Consider the following 25259-nt stretch of genomic DNA (forward strand, 5'->3'; position numbering starts at 1 on the left):
TCTGGGGAGGCAGTGTTGGCTGAGTGTTCTCAGGATCCTGATCTAGGATCCAGGGTCATGATGACCACAGGAATCCCCACAAGTTGGGGGTTGAAATGCATGCTTGTTGAGACAAACTGGTTCAGAGAACACTCATTTCTGTCCTCCCTGAACTTAAGGTTGTTGTTTTTCCAATATTTGTGAAACCTAAGTAAGGGTCCACAAGGTTTCTTTGATGGGTACTTCCTCCTTACTTTTGTAGGTGTGTTCATGTTTCTAGCATAGGTATTTTTAAAGCAGTCTCAAAAGCCATGAGTTAAGTATGTTGGAATGTCTAGCTTTGGTGGAACTTTGTGAACCAAGGTTTTATAGGGCTGCTACCAAAATTGGAATTTCTACTTCCCAGAAAACATTTTAACTCCTTAAAGCTTTACTCTCTTATACTAATTTTCTTTCTCTGATAGTAGTTGACATTTAGTAGATGCTGGCTTGTTCAAATAAATATAAATTTGCCTCTTTTGAAATTATTATACCTTGAATTAATTCAAAATTATTTTTGTAAAATACTCTCCAATAATATGTATTGAAAATGAGGTGATGAAGGCTGTCATCAGACTCATTTCCTGGGCATTGTAGTCCAATAACAGGATTATGCAGTTTTCTTTGTACTACTTCCAAAACATTGTAGAATTATCCAGATCAAGGATTTTTTTTTCTTGAACTTTGGTCATCCTTTAGTTTCCCAAATCTAGTCTTTAGGTCTATGAATGATACCTGTAAAACTTAAAAGATCTTTATGAAGTATAAGCCCAGATAATGCGTGCTTTGGGGAAACATGATGTGTTTTTTTTTCTTTAAAATTTTTTTATCTTCTGCTATCATAAAACAGATGTGGCGTTTAATAATTCCTTAGATTCAAACTTTTAGGCTTTGTAAATTAACTATTATTTTATCCACTTGATTAATATAACAATTTACATAGTAAGCCTCCTTATTTAACTGAGAAAAACTAAAAGTAAAGCTAGACAAGCAAACAGTTAAATTGTTCCATGAACTATGGGAAACCAGTGCATCACTTTTTAGAAGAAGTCATAGGCCAATGGAGAACATGCAAAAATCATTAATTGAGTGGATCAGGAGCAACAGGGCAGATAGCACCTCCCTTATGTGAGGTTTTACCTGCTCCCATATTTCTTGAAAGGGAGATAGGAAAAGAAGGAGTGAAGAACTGACAAGGAGAAGGTGAAAGGAGGAAAATGGACTTGGTTCAGACTTCATGCTATTTCCTATTCATAAGAAAGAAACTAAGTTCTGCAACTGCCTTTTATGTCCTTAGGAGACCTTAGGACATCACGTAGACCTCCAGGAATGAGGTAATGAGACATAAGCTTTCTCTTCTTTAGAATCTTGTTCACATTATGACTGGAAAATTTTACTTCACACACAGCTACACACATACACATCTATGCACATAAATATACATACTCCTGTATCTATATGTACAAATGCACACACATTTACACTTACATATACATACACAAACATATGTTATTCTCCCCCAATCTCCAAACCCCACGCCCACAAAGAATCTTGTTCTTGCCATGCCAAACCACTTTCTCTGCTTATAAGAGAAAGGAGAGCAGTTCTTTCTATTGTAGAAATGTGTCTGATACACATTACGTTCTGTATCAGCATCATATTTAGTTGTTCTGCTAGCTCTAGTAGATTTCAAGACCCTGATTTTATATTATTGAATTGTCAGCATTTAAAATATTTAATTCTCCTTCTCTTTCACAATTATTGACTATATTCCCTTGGACTTGGAATGATGATATAACTTACAGGACAGGATTTGCCTTCTTTTTTTTTTTTTGAGACAGGATCTCACTCTGTCACGCAGGTTAGAGTGCAGTGGTGCAATCTCGGCTCACTGCAACCTGCGCCTCCGAAGTTCAAGTGATTTTTGTGTTTCAGCCTCCCGAGTAGCTGAGATTATGCCCAGCTAATTTTTGTATTTTCAGTAGAGACAGGCTTTTGCCATGTTGGCTGTGTTGGCCAGGCTGGTCTGTAACTCCTGGGCTCAAGTGACCTGCCCACTTCAGCCTCCTAAAGTATTCTTTTTTTTTTTTTTTTTTTTTTAGACAGAGTCTCACTCTATCCCCTAGGCTGAAATGCAGTGGTAGGATCTTAGCTCACTGCAACCTCCACCTCCTGGGTTCAAGTGATTCTCATGCCTCAGGCTCCTAAGTAGCTGGGATTACAGGTGACTGCCACTACACCCGGCTAATTTTTGTATTTTTAGTAGAGACAGGGTTTTGCCATGTTGGCTGGGCTGGTCTTGAACTTTTGACCTCAGGTAGTCCGCTTGCCTAGGCCTCCCAAAGTGCTGGAATTATAGGCATGAGCCATGGCACCTGGCCTCTTATTCTTATATTAAACAGAAGCATAAGAAATTGCCATTTTCATAGGTTAAAAATGGTCAAAAAATAGCAATTTCATGTGGTTAAAATTCAAATATTACATTAATTTTCATTTAGTGATATTATTTTGATCACTTATATTATTAAATTTCTTAGGTATTTTGTTTCTTTGCTGTAACCATTTACCCCCGATAAAGGCTTGGGTTTTTGCTTTTTGTTTTTTTTTTAAAATCATCTATTGTTGATGAAGCCACTAGGTACAGATAAAAGAGGAGGAGATTTATTTCTTAGTCTTTATCTTTTTGGACAAAGTCTGGATAATCTTTTCCTTCTTGACCTGTAGCTGCTTCTCCAAGCACTAGTGGCCTTAGCATAGTCATTTTATGAGACCATTTTCTGTTATTTATAACAGACCTGAAACTGGGTAATTTATAAAGAAAAGAAATGTATTTCTGACAGTTATGAAACCTGGGAAGTCTAAGGTGGAGAGGATGCATCTGTTGAGGGCCTTCTTTCTGATGGGGACTATGAGGAATCCTGAGCATCACATGGCAATAGGGAGGCATGTGCTAATGTGCTTGCTGTGATCGCTCTTCCTTTTCTTTGAAAGCCTCCAGTTCCTCCCCCATGATAACTCACTAATTCATTAATCCATGAATGGATTAATCTGTTCATGAGGAAAGAGCCCTCATGATCCAATAACCTCTTACAGGTCCTACCTTTCAGTACTGTCATATTGGGGATTAGGTTTCCAACACATGAAATTTGGGAGACAGTCCAACTACAGTGGTCATCCGGGAGCCTCTTGTGAACCCTACCTGCTTTCAGCCTGGGGAATATGTTTTATGATAATCTTGCTTGTGAATATTTGTTCATCTTTAGGTATGTGTCATGTTACCTAAAGCCATTAGTCTTCTTCAAACAGTGTTTCTTCTGAGAAGTACTTGCAGAGTTATCTTTCTCATCTGTGTCATCCTCATGCATTTGAATTCTCGGTAGTAAACATTTTGCTTATCTGTGTTTGCAGGCCTGACCTGCAGTTGGCTAACGTGCTATTCTGACATTGTTCTAGGAGTGGACAGTCACAAGCTTTCAGATAATGAGCTCATTTTTTTTAAATCAGGTTAAAGATTTGCTGATAGAAGTTGGTGTTGGTGATATCACCATTTTCTTTGGAGTCTAGCCATACCTTTTTCTTGCTATAGCAAAGGACTCCCTGAGAGTGAGCCTTTTCTAAAACTTGAGTATTTGACCTCTGGGACCTGCTATTTCGTATCTCACACCTGGTACCCCTATCACTACCATAGGTCCAGTCTCAGGCACCTTTTTCCCAACTGGTTTTAACTGAATATAAAGTGCTTTGCTGAATCCAGAAAAAGATAGACTATTTTGTGGAATAATAACATCTCTTAGGGTGAGATGGCTTATTTTATATGTCAACTTGCTGGGCCACAGAGTTGAGATATGTAGTCACAAATTATTCTGGATATTTCTATAAGGTTGTTTTGGGATGAGATTAATGTTTAAATTGGTGAACTTTGAGTAAAGCAGATTGCCCTCCATGATAAAGGTGGCCCATATCCAATCAGTTGTTGGACTGAATAGAACAAATGACTCACCTCCCCTGAGCAAGATGGAATTCTGCAGGTGGCGACTTTTATGTTTGAACTACAATACTGGCTCCCTCCTGAGTCTTTAGCCTGATGGCCTTTGGACTTGAACTGTAGCATTGGCTCTTCTCTGGGTCTCCAGCCTACTGGACCGCCCTGTAGATTTTGGGCTTTTTAGCCTCTATTCTCATGTGAGTCAATTCCTTAAAAATAAATTTCTTTATATATAAAATAAATCTATCTGTCTATCTATCAATGGTACACATACACACACACACACACACACACACACTATTCTGTTCCTCTGACAAACCCTGACTAATATACAGGGGATGAAAACTAATGTTTATTTAGTGCAGGATATGTGTCAAGCATTCTATACATATTAACTCAGAATCCCCAGACAACTCTCAGGGGTAACAGAGATGTAAAGAGGTTAAGGAACTTGCTCCAAAGCATCCACTTAATGACAGACCCTGATTTGAATTAAGGTTTGTATTATTCTAAAGTGCCTTCAACTACATGACCCTGCATGAAAGAAATGCATTTGATAAGTGAATACTTCCTGCGTTCTTACAATAAACTAAGAACATAATGAAGCTATAAAACTCTCTTTTATGAAGGACCATATTACTCTCTCCTTTTCTCACTTTCTAGCAAACAACTATCTTTTTTGATGGTGGTGTCGATGAGCATCTATTCTTCTTTCTAGTAGAACCCTGATTTAGTTGAGGATTAACCTTTCTCCCATTGTGTATAATTGTGTTAGAAGGGAATTTCAGGCCCACCTCTGCCTGTAACTTTAATAGGTCAGAACAATTCTTTCCCACTTCTACAAAATGCTAGTGGGAAAGCTTGTAATTTAAGCTCCACTAATTGGAAAGTTTTTCCCAAGGCTTTGAGGTCTGAGCAAGTGATACAGGGACACTGAGAACAGCCAAAAGTCTTTCACGGAAGCAACTGCTATTGCAATTCTAAGGTAATTATTATCTCCTGCTTCTTTATCCCTTGTCTTCCAGAGTTCCCTTGGTTTCTTTCCCATATCAATTCTGGTCCCCTACCTTCCTGTCTTCTCTGAGAGGCCCATATCCTTCTAACAGATTCCCTTTTATTTATAGTAAAGTCAGTTTCTGCTGCTTTTAAGCAAGGGACATCGTGATGAGGAATCTTAGGACAAAGATCCTGAGGGAAGGGTGAGATATCAAGTATGACGCCATGTGATAATGAGGCTAGGCAAATTATCACCTACAGTCACTTGGGAAAAAATATCTAAAAGATAAAGTTTGAAGACTTAGACTAGTTCTACCATGCAATAACATAAAGGTTGTGAGGAATTCAAAAACAACAGTGTAAGGAGGCTCCTTCTGATGGCATTGGATGAATCAAAGCAAAAAAAATGATAAGCCCAGGATATTAAAATATCATTTTTAAAAATGGATGTAAACCTAGGGACTTTAAGTAAAGTTGTTGAAAATATCTCCTATATCTTGTACATATTGAACTGAGAGAGCCAACATTTAAACTCAGTGTTTAATCACCAGTTGAATTTACAGTCATATCAGTCAGGATGAGCTGGGCTACACTGTGATAACAAAATAACTCCACAATGTCAGTGGCTTAAAACATTAAGAATTTATTTCTCATTTGTACTGCGTATCCATTGCAGGTTGGTTGGCAGTTCTGCTCTGCATCATCCTTACTGCAGGACCCAGCCTGATGCAGCAGTTACTATCTGGGGCATTGCTGGTCATTGTGGCAAAGGGAAACAAAGGAAGTGTGAGGAATTGTGCACTGGCTCTTAGGGCATCTAAAGGAAGTGAGAGAGGTCACATTTGCTCATATATCTTTGGCTAAAGCAACTTATATGCACGTTAGTAATTTCAAGGGGGAAAGAATGTACAATTCCATCCAGTATAAGAACTGAAAATTTTTGGTGCACAGCAAAAATGACTACTATCAGAATCTACTATATTTCTTACATGAAAGTTAGTGCATCAATTAGGAAAAAGTAAACCCGAGGCATCAGAGTAATTCAAACCCCCAAACCCCTCTAAGTCCCCACTGAGCCTTTCTTGACAGAAAAGTGACAGTTTTTTGTTATTCAGAAAGCTAGTTTGTTTTCATGCTGGTACATGCCCATGTAGCTTCATCTGAGGGAGTTCACATTTAGAAAAAAGTCAACAGTCTTGCTCATGCCTCACATATTTTCATCCATAAGTCATTAATTAGAATTATACCCTAACATGCCCCAGAGTCCAAAATCAATCTTGGAAAATGAAATTTTGCACAAAAAAGAATGGCAAGCAGGAAAATGTCAATGTATGTTAAACCTAAAGTGGAAAATATATGTGGGAATGGATTTTATGGATGCTTGGCCAAAGAGAGTGCAGCATGATTTTAGTTTTACTGAATTTGTCAATGTCGTTAGTGTACCAGAGATTCCATATAAAATAGACTAGCTAAGTTGATTGTAACAGTTATTTTTGTCTTAGTTAACACACACACACACACACACACAAACTGAAACATGAAAATGCATTCAGGTGTCAAAGAAAATTGAGATGTTAGAATCATAGAAATGCTTAACTTTAGAAATTATAGACATAGTCAAATCTAAAGGGTCTAGAGGATAGCCTATTCAACAAACACCTAAAATACATATTGAAGAAGACAGAAGTATCTTTAAAACAACTGTTTTAAGACATCTGTTTAAAATACTGTTCTCTCTAGTCCAGAAATTCTGTTATGAAATACTTAATTGACAGTGAGAAGCACCATGGGAGTGGGACAGAGCAGGCAAGACCTTCACAGGCAGTGGTTTGGCATGGTCATCAGACTGGCCTGCCTGGAAAAACTATCTGACTCCTTCTAATTGATTGTGGATGAGTTCCCTAGGAAAAAACTGGGAGTAGAGCAACCACATAACATAGAAAAGAAACAAAAACTCTAGGTCTAACAAACAAGCCTTGAGCCATGAAAAGAAAAGTCATCAAATCCCTTAGCCAATTTCTAAAATTACTTGTTTACAGGATCAGATTCCCTTGAATGAAAGGAAGGCCAGACAACCTGGATACTAGATCCTTCTGTAACATTAAAAGAATATCTGGAAGATGTCAAGGTATGCCCACCAAAGGGAAAAACAGTTTACAGTACTTTGGGCCTTGTACCACTGAGAAAGAATCCCAACACTTGATATGCCTTGGAAGAAGCATATACCCACTTGTGTATCCTGCTTTTGCCATTTGCCAGGTGACTGGAAAGCCTTCCGGTTTTGATTGAGGCCCATGGCAGGAGAAGATGCCCTAGGCAAATAAAAGCATAACATGGTACTGAGCTATTAGTAACATATTCTCATGGCTAGAACAGAGCTAAGAGTGAAAGGAGGAAATGAGTGGGTTATAAACAGTGTAAGACAGTATAAGCAATTACATGTGCAAATAATTTTTTTTTTCTGGAAACACTGGCAGAAATCTCCCTATATTGCAAGATTGGAAGTACATGTTCTCTAAATTGGGAGTTCATAAGAATAATGACCTTAATTCCTGATTTTTTTTCTGATGAATGGAGAATTAGAGCCATTTGTCTACTCTGAAATAGAAATGTCCATTAAAAGGAGAGGCTGAATGCAGTGGTTTGAACTTTTCGATAGCCCCACAATTCCATAGAACTTTCATACTAGTTTTAGGTCATCATCTAGTCATCATCTAGTTTCCAGCCAGTAAATTCGGTTACTAAGTGTGAATTTTCAGGTACAAAAATTCCTTTATCTTGGGATGTTACAGTCTCAATATAGATCACTAGTGTGGTGCACATAGAAATGCCTTTAGCTTAATGTTTCAGAATTCTTAACTGTTCAGTTTGGTTATTGTTTTAGCTACATTTTAGATTTTACTGAGCTTATTTGTATTTTTCTGATGTATCATGATCAATTTAGGGTTTTTCTAGTTACTTTTTGAGTCACAGGATATACTTTTGGCTCATTAGGCATTCATGTCCATTCTCTTTTTTAGTCACAATTTTTTTTTTGCATTGAATTAATCCCTTTAACATTTAAAAAAGTTATATGGGTTATCCTGTTATTTAGGGTATATAGGATATATAAGTAGCACATATAATTTTTCTTATTAAACATTCATGATATTTTAATTAAAATAGAAGTAACAAAGATTTTTTTGTCTCAATGTATAGCAGTGATATTTTATTCATATTTACAATGAAAAGTAATGTGGAATTTATCAGACTCTGTGACAGAAATATTTCTGGAGAAAAATGGTAGGATTTCTGAGACATTATTTTAAGGACAGTTAATCTGGACTTTTTGTTTTTGTTTTGTTTGTTTTGCTTTTAAGAGACAATGATCATGTATATCTGAGGGAGTAATAGTATGTTGTTGATGTGTGGGTGTTTTATGATCATGCTTCACTTGAATTCTCTTCCCTGTTTCATTCCACTTCTTGGAATTCTTCTATTTACTTATGAGAAGAATGAGTTTCTAAGAGCTATTTTGAGAAGGGCAATGAATGAGTGTGGAATGAATCAAGGGTAATTGACATGCTTGGCATATAAGTTTGCAGAGACAAAACTTTCATTCCAGACAAATGACCAGGTTTGCCATATGAAGTGGACAGCAGATAGTATACTGTCATTAGCAAAGGTTTATTTGCGATACATGAGATGCTATGGAAGGCACAAGAGAGAAGGATTTATATAATTTAAAAAGTAAAAATATGTCTAGATGGACTATGTAAACAATGACTAGAAGCAAAGCACAGGGCTTTGAATCCTCAGGGTGAAAGGGGGAGGAACAGAAGACTTCAGTATGAACTGGCTTCACGTCAGAGCATCTAAGACAATCAACAGTTTCTCACTGTGAAGATTAACCTCTTGTTAGCATTTCTCATGCCATTTTATTCAGAAAAGTTTGTCTACTCAAATTTGACTCACATCGTAAATTCTCCGCCTTTTAACTCACCTAAGCTTCAGTATTTGCAGGGTCTGAGAATGGGGAAAGGGAACTAGGTAGGCAAAGCTAGAAACTTTACCCATCAGGTAACCATTCATTCATTCATTCAATATTTATTGAGCATTCCTCCTCATTTCCAGTGTTGTGCTCATTGCTGGACAGCCAGAAGTGAACAAGCCACACTCATCTCTGCCCTCCTGGAACTTAGAGTCTGGGAGAGAAGACAGAAAAATAGTACTTTATAATAATTTAATTATAAGTCAGATTAATGTTCAAATATACAGATGTTGGGTTGCTTGGAAACAGTGGAATCTATCCTAGAAATTCAGGGTCATCTGCAAGTAGTAAAATGTATATTAAGAGCTGAATGGGGAGTTAGACCTAGGCAGGTAAAGAGTAGAAGGGGAGAGTTAGCCAAGGGCAGTGGAGCGAGGAGGGCCAATGAGTTTTAAGGAGAGGAAACATATTTAAGACGTAAGACTAGACAGCACAATGAGTGTAAAGAAAGAATGAAGATCCATTTTAGTAGCACATCACATTTGAGGGAACTAGTGGTAGGAGCTGAGTCTGGATAGGAAGGCAAGGTCCAGATCAAGGAGGGATTTATAAGCCAAGTCAAAGAATTTGCACCTTATTTAAAGGCTATGAAAGACCATTGAAGGGTACACGTTAGGTAGTGGGGCAGAAGGATACTAGATTGAGGTCAGAAAGAAGGCTCTGCCTACAATATGTAGAACAGTCCTGGAGAACATTTAGACTGACCAAACTTAAATCCACTTAATTCCAAGGCAAAGCTCACTTGGGAAAGGTTGGAATCCCTTGCAGAGCCCTATAAATTTCTCTAAGTTCAGAGTGGCAGAATTGAGGGTAAGGATGGGTCACGAGGAACTGGGAGGCAGTAAAACGCGATACTTCAAATAGGATCTCCCTATATGTTGTTTGCTTATTTTCTCTTGCTGCTTTCAGGATCCTCCCTTTGTGTTTGACCTTTGTGAGTCTGATTATAATACACCTTTAGTTACTCTTATTTGGGTTTGATTGATCTTCCTGTGCTTAAATATTTATCTTTCTGTTATTACTATTATTTTTCAGTTTAGGAAGTACATTTGGTGAGACCCACAAGAGCAGACGACTTCAGTGCTTCCCCCTCAGTTACTCTAGGCCAGCAGTTCTCAATCTTGGATGCACATTAGAATTCCTTAAGAATCTTTATGAAAATATTGATTCCTGTACCTTATTTCTGGACTGATGAATCATAATCATGAAAAACTCATGAAATTCTAATGAAAGAAGGATTGAAAACTACCATGAGACTAGTGAAGAGAGTATACAAGCAAAACAAGAGGAAAGGAAGTAGAAATTCAATGGCTTTTTCATTGGGGCACTGAGAAAGGAGAAGAAAGTCTGAAAATATTGGGACTGTTACACAGACTTGCAGAAGAAAGAGTCCATTTAGCTCAAGTTTAAGTTCCATTGCTACTCTTATTGTCTATCCCTACCAATATTTCTTATATTATAAGCCTGTTTTATATTTTATCAATATGACTCAGTTTTCTTGTGATTAGCATTTGCCTAGTACATCTTTGTTTACTTTTACAAACTAACTACAATAAAAATTCCTTTACACGATAACTCCCTTTTCCCCTCACACTTTGAATTTTTGATGTCATAATTTACTTTATATTGCCAATCTCTTAACAAATCATTATAGTCATTAGTATTTTTAATAGTGTTATCTTTCAGTCTTCTTAGTAAAAATATTAGTGGTTTACACATCATGATTACAATATCAGTGTAACAATCATGGTAGCATCCTTTTCTTCTGGTTTGAAGAAATTCCTTTATTGTTTATTTTAGGACAAGTCTGGTAGTAATAAATTCCCTTAGCATTTTTTGGGAAAGTCCTTATCTCACTTTTATTCCTGATGGATAGTTTTGTTGGCTACGGTATTCTTGATTTGCAGTGTTGTTTTTCTTTTTTTTCCTTCAGCACTCTGAATATATTGTCCCACCCGCTCCTGGCTTGTCAGGTTTTGCTGCATAGTCTGCTGTCAGGTGTGTTGGATCTCCCTATATGTTAATTTGTTTATTTTTTCTTGCTGCTTTCAGAATCCTCTTTGTCTTTAACATGTGTGAGTTTGATTACAATATACCTATGGGTATTCTTATTTGGGTATTCTTATTGGGTATTCTGATTGATGACCTTTGACCTTCCTGTACTTAAATATTTACATCTTTTTCTAGGTTTGGAAAGTTACTATTATTATTACTATTATTTTTAGAGACAGGGGCATGCTGTGTCCTCCAGGCTAGAATTCAACAGAGTGATCACAGCTCACTGCAGCCTTGAACTCCTGGGCTCAAGTGATCCTTCCATCTTACCCTTTTTCTTTTTATTTATTTATTTTTTAATTTTTTTTGTTTTTGAGACAGGGTCTCACTCTGTTGCCCAGACTGGAGTGCAGTGACAAGATATCAGGTCACTGCAACCTCTGCCTCCTGGGTTTAAGTGATTCCCATGCCTCAGCATCCAAAGTAATTGAGATTACAGGTATTAGGCACCACTGCTGGCTACTTTTTGTATTTTTTATTATAATTATACTTTAAGTTCTGGGGTACATGTGCAGAACATGTAGGTTTCATACATAGGTATACACATACCATGGTGTTTTGCTGCACCCGTCAATCCATCATCTACATTAGGCATGTCTTCTAATGCTATCCCTCCCCTAGCCCCCCAACCCCCGACATGCCCTGGTGTGTGACATTCCACTCCCTGTATCCATGTGTTCTTGTTCTTCAACTCCCATTTATGAGTGAGAACATGCAGTGTTTGGTTTTCAGTCCTTGTGATAGTTTGCTGAGAATGATGGTTTCCAGTTTCATACATGTCCCTGCAAAGGACATGAACTCATTCTTTTTTATGATTACATAATATTCCATGGTGTATATGTGCCACATTTTCTTTATCCAGCCTATCATTGGTGGGCATTTGGGTTGGTTTCAAGTCTTTGCTATTGTGAACAGTGCCACAATAAACACACATGTGTATGTGTCTTTATAGTAGAGTGATTTATAATCCTTTGGGTATATACCCAGTAATGGGATTGCTAGGTCAAATGGTATTTCTAGTTCTAGATCCTTGAGAAATTGCCACACTGTCTTCCATAATGGTTGAACTAATTTACACTCCCACCAACAGTGTAAAAAGGTTCCTATTTCTCCACAACCTCTCCAGCATCAGTTGTTTCCTGACTTTGTTTGTTTGTTTTGTTTTTTTGTTTTATTTTTTATTATTATTATACTTTAAGTTCTAGGGTACATGTGCATAACGTGCAGGTTTGTTACATATGTATACTTGTGCCATGTTGCTGTGCTGCACCCATCAACTCGTCAGCACCCATCAACTCGTCATTTATATCAGGTATAACTCCCAATGCAATCCCTCCCCCCTCCCCCAGCCCCATGATAGGCCCCAGTGTGTGATGTCCCCCTTCCCGAGTCCAAGTGATCTCATTGTTCAGTTCCCACCTATGAGTGAGAACATGTGGTGTTTGGTTTTCTGTTCTTGTGATAGTTTGCTAAGAATGATGGTTTCCAGCTGCATCCATGTCCCTACAAAGGACACAAACTCATCCTTTTTTATGGCTGCATAGTATTCCATGGTGTATATGTGCCACATTTTCTTAATCCAGTCTGTCACTGATGGACATTTGGGTTGATTCCAAGTCTTTGCTATTGTGAATAGTGCCTCAATAAACATACGTGTGCATGTGTCTTTATAGCAGCATGATTTATAATCCTTTGGGTATATACCCAGTAATGGGATGGCTGGGTCATATGGTACATCTAGTTCTAGATCCTTGAGGAATTGCCATACTGTTTTCCATAATGGTTGAACTAGTTTACAATCCCACCAACAGTGTAAAAGTGTTCCTGTTTCTCCACATCCTCTCCAGCACCTGTTGTTTCCTGACTTTTTAATGATCGCCATTCTAACTGGTGTGAGATGGTATCTCATTGTGGTTTTGATTTGCATTTCTCTGATGGCCAGTGATGATGAGCATTTTTTCATGTGTCTGTTGGCTGTATGAATGTCTTCTTTTGAGGAAAACCTAGGTAGTACCATTCAGGACATAGGCATGGGCAAAGACTTCATGTCTAAAACACCAAAAGCAACGGCAGCAAAAGCCAAAATTGGCAAATGGGATCTCATTAAACTAAAGAGCTTCTGCACAGCAAAAGAAACTACCATCAGAGTGAACAGGCAACCTACAGAATGGGAGAAAATTTTTGCAATCTACTCATCTGACAAAGGGCAAATATCCAGAACCTACAAAGAACTCAAACAAATTTACAAGAAAAAAACAACCCCATCCAAAAGTGGGCAAAGGATATGAACAGACATTTCTCAAAAGAAGACATTCATACAGCCAACAGACACATGAAAACATTTCCTGACTTTTTAATGATCACCATTCTAACTGGCATGAGATGGTATCTCACTGTGGTTTTGATTTGCATTTCTATAACAACCAGTGATGATGAGCTTTTTTTCACATGTTTGTTGGCTGCATAAATCTCTTCTTTTCAGAAGTGTCTATTCACATCCTTCACCTGCTTTTCGATGGGGTTGTTTGTTTCATTTTCTTGTAAATTTGTTTAATTTGTTTGTAGATTCTGGATATTAGCCCTTTGTCAGATGGATAGATTGCAAAAACCTTCTCCCATTCTGTAGGTTGCCTGTTCATTCTGATGATAGCTTCTTTTGCTGTGCAGAAGCTCTTTAGTTTAGTTAGATCCCATTTGTCTATTTTGGCTTTTGTTGCCATTGCTTTTGGTGTTTTAGTCATGAAGTCTTTGCTCATGCCTATGTCCTGAATGGTGTTGCCTAGGTTTTCTTCTAGGGTTTTTATGGTTTTAGGTCTTAAATTTAAGTCTTTGATCTATCTTGAATTAATTTTGTATAAGGTGTAAGGAAGGGGTCCAGTTTCAGTTTTCTGCATATGGCTAGCCATTTTTCCCAACACCATTTATTAAATAGAGAATCCTTTCCTCATTGCTTGTTTTTGTCAGGTCTGTCAAAGATCTGATGGTTGTAGATGTATGGTGTTATTTCTGAGGGTTCTGTTCTGTTCCATTGGTCTGTATATCTGTTTTGGTACCAGTACCATGCTGTTTTGGTTACTGTAGCCTTGTAGTATAGTTTGAAGTCAGGTAGCATGATGCCTCCAGCTTTTTTCTTTTTGCTTAGGATTGTTCTGGCTATGCAGGCTCTTTTTTTTCCATATGAAATTTAAAGTAGTTTTTCCTAATTCTGTGAAGAAAGTTAATGGTAGCATGATGGAGATAGCACTGAATCTATAAATTACTTTGGGCAGCATGACCATTTCACTATATTGATTCTTCCTATCCATGAGCATGGAATATTCTTCCATTTGTTTGTGTCCTGTCTTATTTCCTTGAGCAGTGGTTTGTAGCTCTTCTTGAAGAGGTCCTTCACATCCCTTGAAAGTTGTATTCCTAGTTATTTAATTCTCTTTGTAGCAATTGTGAATGGGAGTTCACTCATGATTTGGCTCCCTGTTTGTCTATTTTTGGTGTATAGGAATGCTTGTGATTTTTGCACATTGACTTTGTATCCTGAGACTTTGCTAAAGTTGCTTATCAGCTTAAGGAGATTTTGGGCTGAGACAATGGGGTTTTCTAAATATACCATCCTGTCATCTGCAGAGACAATTTGACTTCCTTTCTTCTTATTTGAATATCCTTTATTTCTTTCTCTTGCCTTACTGCCCTGGCCAGAACTTCCAACACTATGTTGAATAGGAGTGGTGAGAGAGGGTATCCTTGTCTTTTGCTGGTTTTCAAAGGGAATGCTTCCAGTTTTTGCCCATTCAGTACAATATTGGCTGAGTTTCTCATACATAGTTTTATTATTTTGAGATACGTCCCATCAGTTTATTGAGAGTTTTTAGCATGAAGGGTTTTTATTGAGAGTTTTTGCATGAAGGGGTGTTGAATTTTATTAAAGGCCTTTTCTGCATATATTGAGATAATATGTGGTTTTTGTCATTGGTTCTGTTTATGTGATGGATTACCTTTATTGATTTGCATATGTCGAACCAGTCTTGCATCCCAGGGATGAAGCTGACTTGATCATGGTGGATAAGCTTTTTAATGTGCTGTTGGATGCAGTTTGCCAGTATTTTATTGAGGATTTTTGCATCGATGTTCGTCAGGGATAGTGGCCTGGAATTTTCTTTTTTTGTTGTGTTTCTGCTAGGTTTTCATATCATGATGATGCTGGCCTCATAAAACGAGTTATAGGGAATTCCCTCTTTTTCTATTGTTTGGAATAGTTTCAGAAGGAATGGTACCAGCTCCTCTTTGTACCTCTGGTAGAATTCAACTGCAAATCTCTCTGGTCCTGGACTTTCTTTGGTCGGTTGGCTATTAATTAGTGCCTCAATTTCAAAAGTTGTAATTGGTCTATTGAGGGATTTGACTTCTTCCTGGTTTAGACTTGAGAGGGTGTATATGTCCAGGAATTTATCTGTTTCTTCTACATTTTCAGGTTTTATTTGCATAGAGGTGTTTATATTATTCTCTGATGGTAGTTTGTATTTCTGTGGGATCAGTGGTGATGTCCCTTTATCATTTTTTATTGCATCTATTTGATTCTTCTCTCTTTCTTCTTTTTCAGTCTGGCTAGAGGTCTATCTATTTTGTAGATCTTTTCAAAGAACCAGCTCCTGGATTTATTGATTTTTTGAAGGGCTTTGTGTCTTTATCTCCTTCAGTTCTGCTGTGTTCTTAGTTATTTTTTGTCTTTTGCTAATCTTTGAATTTGTGTGCTCTTGCTTCTCTAGTTCTTTTAATTGTGATGTTAGGGTGTTGACTTTAGATCTTTTTTGCTTTCTCTTGTGGGCATTTAGTGCTAGAAATTTCCCTTTAAACACTGCTTTAGCTGTGTCCCAGAGATTTTGGTATGCTGTGTCTTTGTTTTTATTGGTTTCAAAGAACTTATTTATTTCTGCTTTAATATAGTTATTTACCCAGTAGTCATTCAGGAGCAGGTTGTTCAGTTTCCATGTAATTGTGCAGTTCTGAGAGAGTTTCTTAATCCTAAGTCCTAATTTGATTGCACTGTGGTCTGAGAGATTGTTCGTCATGATTTCTGTTCTTTTGCATTTGCTGAGGAGTTTTTTAACTTCCAATTATGTGGTCAATTTTAGAAGTAGTGCCATGTTGTGCTGAGAAGAATATATATTCTGTTGATTTGGGGCAGAGGGTTCTGTATATGTCTCTTAGTTCTGCTTGGTCTAGAGCTGAGTTCAAGCCCTAAATATCCTTGTTTATATTCTGTCTCGTTGATTGTCTAATGTTGACAGTGGGGTGTTAATGTCTCCCAGTATTATTGTGTGGGAGTCTAAGTGTTTTTGTAAGTCTCTAAGAACTTGCTTTATGAATCTGGGTTCTCCTGAATTGGGTGCATATATAATTAGGATAGTTAACTCTTCTTGTTGTATTGATCCCTTTACCATTATGTCATGCCCTTCTTTGTCTCTTTTGATCTTTGTTAGTTTAATGTCTTTTTTATCATAGACTAGGATTGCAACCCCAGCTTTTTTTTTTTTTTTTTTTTTTTCTTTCCTTTTGCTTGGTAAATATTCCTCCATCCCTTTATTTTGAGCCTATGTGTGTCTTTGCATGTGAGGTGAGTCTCCTGAATATAGCATATTGATGGGACTTGGCTCTTTATCCAAGTTGCCAGTCTGTGTCTTTTAATTGGGGCATTTAGCCCATTTACATTTAAGGTTAATATTGTTATGTGTGAATTTGATCCTGTCATTATGATGCTAGCTGGTTATTTTGTCTGGTAGTTGATGCAGTTTCTCTATAGTGTCTATGGTCTTTACAGTTTGGTATGTTTTTGCACTGGCTGGTACCAGTTGTTCCTTTCGATGTTTTGTGCTTCCTTCAGGAGCTCTTGTAAGGCAGGCTTGGTGGTGACCTAATCTCTCAGCATTTGCTTGTCTGTAAAGGATTTTATATCTCCTTCACTTAGGAAGCTTAGTTTGGCTGGATATGAAATTCTGGGTTGAAAATTCTTTTCTCTAAGAATGTTCAATATTGGCCCCACTCTCTTCTGTCTTATAGGGTTTCTTCAGTGAGATCCACTGTTTGTCTGATGGGTTTCCTTTTGTGGGTAACCCGACCTTTCTCTCTGGCTGCTCTTAAGATTTTTTCCTTCGTTTCAACCTTGGTGAATCTGATGATTATGTGTCTTGGGGTTGCTCTTCTTGAGGAGTATCTTTGTGATGTTCTCTATTTCCTGAATTTGAATATTGGCCTGTCTTGCTAGGTTAGAGAAGTTCTCCTGAAAAATATTCTGAAGAGTGTTTTCCAGCTTGGTTCCATTCTCCCCGTCACTTTCAGGTGCACCAATCAAATGTAGGCTTGGTCTTTTCACATAGTCCCATGCTTCTTGGAGGCTTCATTTGTTCCTTTTCATTAATTTTTCTGCAATCTCTCTTCATACTTTATTTCATTAAGTTGATCTTCAATCTCTGATATCCTTTCTTCCACTTGATCAATTTGGCTATTATTACTTCTGTATGCTTCATGAAGTTCTCGTGCTGTGTTTTTCAGTTCTATCTAGTCATTTTTATTCTTATCTAAACTGGTTATTCTAGTTAGCAATTTGCCTAACCTTTTTCAAGGCTTTTAGCTTCCTTGCATTGGTTTAGAACATGCACCTTTAGCTTGGAGGAGTTTGTGTTTACTCACCTTCTGAAGACTACTTCTGTCAATTCATCAAACTCATTCTCCATCTAGTTTTGTTCCTTTGCTGGTGAGGAGTTGTGATCCTTTGGAGGAGAGGAGGCATTCTAGTTTTTGGAATTTTCAGCCTTTTTGCACTGGTTTCTCCCCATCATCATGGATTTATATGCCTTCGGTCTTTGATATTGGTAACCTTCAGATGTGGTTTCTGAGTTGGATGTCCTTTTTGTTGATGTTGATGTTGATGCTATTTCTTTCTCTTTGTTAGTTTTCCTTCTATCAGTCAGGGCCCTCTGTTGCAGGTCTGCTGGAGTTTCCTCAAGGTCCACTCCAGGCCTTGTTTGCCTGGGTATCATCAGCGGAGGCTGCAGAACAGCAGAGATTGCTGCCTGTTCCTTCCTCTGGAAGCTTCATCCCAGAGGGGCACCCACCAGATGCCAGCCAGAGCTCTCCTATATAAGGTGTCTGTTGACCCCTGCTGGGAGGTGTCTCACAGTCAGGAGACAAGGTGGTCAGGGACCCACTTGAGGAGGCAGTCTGACCGAGAGCTCAAACGCTGTGCTGGAGATCCACTGCACAGAGCCAGCAGGCAGGAATGCTTAAGTCTGCTGAAGCTCTGCCCACAGCCACCCTTTCCCCCAGGGTGCTCTGTCCCAGGGAGATGGGAATTTTATCTGGAAGCCTGACTGGGGCTGCTGCCTTTTTTTCAAAGATGCCCTGTCTAGAGAGGAGGAATCTAGAGAGGCAGTCTGGCTACAGTGCTTTGCTGAGCTCCAGAGGGCTCCACCCAGTTTTTACTTCCCCATGGGTTTGTTTACACTGTGAGGGGAAAACTGCTTACTCAAGCCTCAGTAATGGGGACACACTTCCTCCACCAAGCTTGAGCGTCCCAGGTCGACTTCAGACTCAGGTGCTGGCAGGGAGAATTTCAAGTCAGTAGATCTTATCTTGCTAGGCTCCATGGGGGTGGGATCTGCTGAGCTAGACCACTCAACTCCATGAGTTCAGCCCCCTTTCCAGGGGAGTATCACTTCTGTCTCAATGGCATTCCAAGCACCACTGGGGTATGAAAAAAATTCCTGAAACTAGCTCTGTGTCTGCCCAAATGGTTGCTCAGTTTTGTGCTTGAAACCCAGGGCCCTGTTGGCATAGGCACCTGAGGGAATCTCCTGGTCTGTGGTTTGCAAAGACCATGGGAAAAGCATAGTATTTGGGCTTCGGTGCACTGTTCCTCATGGCACAGTCCCTCACGGCTTCCCTTGACTAGGGGAGGGTGTTCCCTGACCCCTTGTGCTTCCTGGGTGAGGTGACACCACACCCTGCTTCTGCTCTCCCTCCTTGGGCTGAACCCACTGTCTAACCAGTCTCAATGACATGAGCCAGGCACCTCAGTTGAAATGCAGAAATCATTCGCCTTCTGCGTTGATCTCACTGGGAGCTGCAGAACAGAGCTGTTCCTATTTGGCCATTTTGCCAGGTCTCTCCTAATTTTTGAATTTTTAGCAAAAATTGGTTTTGCCATGTTGGTCAGTCTGGTCTTGAACTCCTGGTCTCAAGTGATCCACCTGCCTCAGCTTCCCAAAGTGCTGGGATTACAGATGTGAGCCACCATGCCTGGCTCACCTCAACCTTTTGAGTAACTTGGACTACAGGCATGTGCCATGATACCCAGCCAAAATAATTATTTTTTGAATAAATTTTCTACCCCTTTGCCCTTCTCAGATCCATGTATCACATAAGTTTGTTCATTCCTTTTCATTCTTTTTTCTCCTGTCACTGTATATTCAGATTATTTGCCTTTGACCTCACTGATTCTTTTTCTTTTTGATCCATTCAGTTGTTGATGCTCTATTGCATTTTTCATTTCATTTATTTTATTTTTCAACTCCAGGATTTTTCATTATTTCTAATTATTTCAATTTCTGTTAAATTTCTCTGACAAATATCTGAATTGTCTGTGTTTTTTTGAAGTTTGTTGAGCTTCCTTAAAATAACTAGTGTGAATTCTTTTTGAGATCACACATCTACATCATTTTAGGGTCAGTCTCTGAAACCCTTTATCAGTTTGGTGAAGTCAGATTTCCCTCAATGTTTTTGATGCTTATGGATGTGTGACAATGTCTGTACATTGATTATGGATGTGTGACAATGTCTGTACATTGAGGGATTAGGTATTTATTTTAGTCTTCACAATCCTTCCTTGGTTCTAAGCATACTGATGGTTGTGTTCCTTGAGCTTGTGACCAATGCAGCTGTCTCAGCAAAAGGAAACACTCTTAGCTTGCCACAGTCTCACAAGGACTCTGGTTGATATGGCTTTCCAGCACAGATGGACCAGGGAAGACTCAAGGAATGTACCAGGCCTGTAAGGGAATACTGTTCAGGGACCTGAGTCCCAAAAACTATACCAGTGGCCCAGCAGGCATGCCTCTCAGCAGGTCTCTGCACTGGCAGTATGGGTCTCAGGCTATAGCTAGAGGGGCTGAAGTTGAGACTGGCCCCTTCAGGATCTGCTGTGGGGAGGAGCCTAGTTGGCCTGTCTTATGGCTTAGATGAATGTGCATCACCCAGCAGATACTTGCACACGCAGAGTGGTTTCTTGACTGCAATAGGAAGAGCTGAAGCTGAGACTGGGCCCTTTGGGATATATTGTGGAATGGAGGCTGCCTTTTCTATCACATTGTCTTAGACAAGTCTGTGCCTCTCAGCAGGTCCCTGCACAGACAGGATAGTTGCCAGACTGCAATAAGAGGGGCTATAACTGAGGCTGGGCCCTCTTCAGATTTGCGTGAGATGGAGGCTGGAGAGCTCAGTCTCCTTGGCTCAGAGGGGCACACACATCTCCCTGGAGGACCCTGAAGAGGCCAGATAGTTCTTCAACTGCAGCAGGACAGGCTGGAGCTGAGAATGGGCCACTCCAGGATCAGCTGTGGGCTGGAGGTTGGTGAGATTGTCAGGCTACCTCTGGGTCCTTGTGTGAGCAGCTCTGAGCTGGGATCTCACCTTACTGGGGCTAGAGCAGAGCCACAAGCTAACTTTCAGGTTCACTGCTGAGACCTCCGTCAAAGGGCAGACAAGCCTTTACGTCAAGGCACCAATGTGCAAGATTCGTTCTGGACTCCTTAACAGATTGGTTTTGGTTCCAGGCTTAATGCCAAATGGGGCTATAACTAAGTTCCTTAAAGGACTGGACCAATTCCAGGCTTGAACTTTGGAGCAAGCTTGCCAGATTAGCTACCTGGGTGTTGGTGTGCATTCTCTAAACCACCCTCCTAAGTCTTGGGCTCCTCCAGGATTTCACAAACTGCCCCTCGAAGCCTAAGATTCCTGTGGAGAGACTTTTGGCCATAGATAGGTGCAGAATTGTTGTTGGGGTATGTAAGTGGGTTACCTTCTATTTTGCTGTCTAGCTATTCAAACTTTTTTTTTTCCAGACAGCGTCTCACTCTGTCACCCAGGCTAGAGTTCAGTGTTGTGATCTTGGCTCACTGAAACCTCTGCCTCCCCAGGTTCAAGAAATTCTCCTATCTCAACCTTTGGAGTAGCTGGGATTACAGGTGCCTGCCACCATGCCCAGCTAATTTTTGTATTTTTAGTAGAAATGGGGTTTCACCATGTTGGCCAGGCTGATCACTATTCAAACATTTTTTTGTTAAAGACAACATCTTGAAAATAAAAAAGGTCTCACCTCCCAGAGTAAGTGAGATATACTTTAATTGGTATTCAGAACCTACCACGGAAAAAATCATGAACACATTCTTTCCAAGACACTGTTTAAATTGGTAAAGGAAAACAAAGATTTAAAATTAAAATCTTCAGAAGAAAGTCCACCTTCAGCATCCTTCTTATGGCCCTCATTGGCAGGACTCCTGTTTGCAGACTCTAAAATTTCTCCCCTCTTTCCTCTACAGCTACCCAAACAGCTGAACCTAAACTTGTTCTACAAACCCCTAAATTGACAGTCCCCACAGTGGCCTTTCCTACTCCTGCTCTAATTCTCGCATATCTTTTTAAATACTGCTCAAACAACAAAGGGAATTTACTGGTGGCATCTTACACCTTCTAGTTTTATTTTGAGTTGGGCGTGATAGCCAAATAATTTCCCAGGGTGACTGAGGACACCCTAAGATTTGCTGAGAAATTCATAATGGTGCGCACGACTTATGTCCCTGGATTTTCTGATTTATATTGGCTAATAGCTTTGCTCGTAGGCCTACAATGAGCAAGCTATTGGGCAAAAATGGCAAGATGAAAAAATCCTTCTGGTGATTTAAATTTAAATCTTCCCCAAGATACAGAAAAAAACTTAAAACATTTGCTGACAAAATAATTAAAGCTATTCCCACAGCTTTGCTAAAGCCAGTGGTTTAGAGTATGATTCAGGGTGGGACTCAGAGAGAAGGCAAATGAGCTCATGATTATTATAATAGACTAGAGGTGTATTCAAAGAAAATTCTTGTCTCACAAAAAAGAGTGATGCCACTAAAGTAAACTCCATGTTTGTCAATAGTGTTGATGAAGACTTAGCCATATTGGCTAAGACAGCATAGCTAAATTGAGAAACCATAAGTACTTGGTAAGTTTGGCTAATCACTTGTCTCAAACCTTAATTAAATAGGGCCCATCAATCAAAAGCTAGATGGATAATGAATTTATAGCTGCAATAATTAACCAGTAATACAGACTCAGAATTCTTCTAAAGGAGTCTAAAACTATTGCAAAAAGCCTGGACATTAGGTTAAAGATTGCAAAATACTAAAAGCCAAACTGACATCTAAAATTACTTCCAAACCCTTAGATTCCCCATTAAAAGACTAAGAAGATTAGGAATGACAGGGCTCAAAAAGAAAAAAAAAAGGCTTTCCCTGTAATACCTTTGAGCTCTGAAGGCTAAGTATCAGCACTAACAAATAATAAAAAAGTTTTCATGCTTATTGACACTAGAGCCACTGCATCAGTCTTAAAGCCCACCCCAATTAATTGTCTGTTGCCTTGGACTGCAATAACTTCCCATGGCAAAAATCTCAGATACCACCAGTTAAACACCATTATCTATTCCTTTGCCCATGAAACTACACAGTTTATGTCTTGATTATTCATTTTTACTAGTACCCCATGCACCAGCATACCTGATGAGTCGGGAACTTCTATTAAAATAAAAGCTGCTATCCTCTTCTCAAGAGGAGGGACTTTGTCTTATTCAGAATTCGCAATCTTACCAGAAGAACCAGAAGCTTTTTATAAAATGATTACTACATAACTTTCTAAGTTAGCTACTGGACCCTGTACTTATCTTCAGTCCTAGATGTCCCCTAGGCAACAGATAATGCAGACATTATATTGACTAAATCAGATGAGCCCATAGATGTCCAGTTAGATCTTAAAAAGCCTTTGCCCTCTCTTTCTCAACATCCTCTTCCACAACATGCCATGTTCCACAACATGCCTTTATCATCAAAGGGCATTTAAAATGAGGATGGATTAGACCCTGTACTAATCCCTGTAATACCTCAATTATTCTACTCAAAAAGCCTGGAGACTGGGTATAGTGGCTGATGCCTGTAATCCCAGCACTTTGGGAGGCTGAGGTGGGTGCGTCACTTGAGGTCAGGAGTTTGAGACCAACCTGACCAACATAGTGAAACTCCATCTCTATTAAAAATACAAAAATTAGCCAGGCATGGTGATGCACACCTATAATCCCAGCTACATGGTAGGCTGAGGCACTTGAACCTAGGAGGCAGATATTGCAATGAGCTAAGATCGTGCCACTGCACTCCAGCCTGGGCAGCAGAGTGAGACTCTGTCTCAAAAAAAAAAAAAAAAAAAAAAAAAAAAAAGGCTGGAAATAGAAGGTAGTATTTTGTCCAAGATCTTAGAGCCATCAATAATAGAGTAATTCCCCATCACCCTCTTGTGCCAAATTCCTATACCCTTTTCTCTTTCATTTCTCAGGATAGTATTTTCTTTTGTGTTGTGAATCTCTGTAGTGCTTTGTTTAGCACGCCAGTACATAAAGACAGATAATTTTTGTTTGTCTTTACATGGAAAAATCAACAATATACCTGGACTGTAATGCCCCAGGGATATACTAACAGTCCTATATACTTTTCTCAGACCCCCTTAGCAAAGATCATAGAGATCTATCTTTTATACATGGGTTTTCTTTGCTAAAATATGTAGATGACCTTTTAGTGTGTTCTCCCTTTTAGTGTGTTACTAATCTTTTTAGCTGAACATGGACATAAAGGGAGTAAGAAAATACTAGAAATAACACAACCATCATTTAAGTTTCTAGGATATTTAATATCTGCTAAAGGAAAGTGATTAGACTCAGAAAGAATAAAAGGAGTCCAGCAATTCCCCAAACCTAAAACTTCTCAATTGTTACAAGATTTCTTGGGATTGGTTGGATATTGCTGGTAATGGATACCTGAGTTTTCTGTTTTAGCTAAATCCCTTCATTAAAGGGAAATCCTGAAAAATAATAGAGATAGAGGAAGTTTTTTTTTTTTTTTTAATTAAAAACATCACTCTGCTTTCCCCCCCTATTTTGGGATATCCTATGATTTAGAATTTAATTAATATGTGTATAAAAAGTAGGGGCGTGCTTTGGGTATTCTAACCTAGAAACATGGCAATAGCCAGAGACCTCTTGACTATTTCTATCAGAAACTTGATCCAGTTCCTCAGTCCTCTCTATCCTCTCTCTGATACTATCTCTGCTACTTATCTTATGGTCAAGGCAGTATCAGAGAGTATTTTGGATAAGTCTTAAACCTTTATGTTCCACATGCAGTTGAGACTCTCTTAAATTCCCAACATACTCATAATCTACCTAAAAGCCCCCTCACACAGTGAGTTCACTTTTCTCTCATCACTGAATATAACATTCTTTAAAACCACCAATCTTAATACTGCTGATGTTTAACCATCAGGTTTACAAGACCTCTTAGAATGTGATTGTGTAGCCTATACCAATCACATAACCTGTATTAGGGTTCTCTAGAGGGACAGAACTAGTAGGATAGATTCATATATAATGGGAAGTTTATTAAGGAGTATTGACTTACATAATCACAAGGTGAGGTCCCATAATAGGCTATCTGCAAGCTGAGGAAAAGGAAGCCAGTCCGAATTCCAAAGCTGAAGTCCTGTGTTCGAGAGCAGGAAGCATCCAGCATGGGAGAAAGATGTAGGCTGGGAGACTAAGCCAGCCTAGTCTATTCACATTATTCTGCCTGCTTTTATTCTGACTATGCTGGCAGTTGATTAGATTGTGCCCACCCAGATTAAGGGTGGGTCTGCCTTTCCCAGTCCACTGACTCAGATGTTAATCTCCTTTGGCAACACCCTCACAGACACACCCAGAAACAATACTTTGCATCCTTCAATCAAGTTGACACTCAGTATTAACCATCACATAACCATATCAAGACCTGATTTAAAATAATTACAGTTTAAAAAATGCTGATTTTTGGATGGTTTACAAACGACTGC

General features: G+C 39.0%; 1 protein-coding gene across 2 annotated transcripts in view; it reads right to left on the reverse strand.

The window, feature by feature from the left end:
* PDC (phosducin) overlaps positions 1-25011 on the reverse strand; it is an 80294-nt gene extending 55283 nt beyond the window's left edge. The window contains exons 1-2 of one of the 2 annotated variants that reach the window (XM_078001590.1): positions 24833-24987; positions 7230-7311 (exon numbers count right to left, since the gene is read on the reverse strand). In XM_078001590.1, the coding sequence (XP_077857716.1) occupies positions 7230-7311; positions 24833-24855 (105 nt within the window). In that variant the 5' untranslated portion in view covers positions 24856-24987. Of the gene's footprint in view, positions 1-7229; positions 7312-24832 lie in introns of both variants that reach the window. The other variant, XM_078001579.1, reaches the window with a different exon arrangement.
* Between the last annotated feature and the right edge of the window lie 248 nt (positions 25012-25259).

Source organism: Macaca mulatta, chromosome 1 (genome assembly GCF_049350105.2).
Source record: "Macaca mulatta isolate MMU2019108-1 chromosome 1, T2T-MMU8v2.0, whole genome shotgun sequence".
Classification (NCBI taxonomy): Eukaryota; Metazoa; Chordata; class Mammalia; order Primates; family Cercopithecidae; genus Macaca; species Macaca mulatta.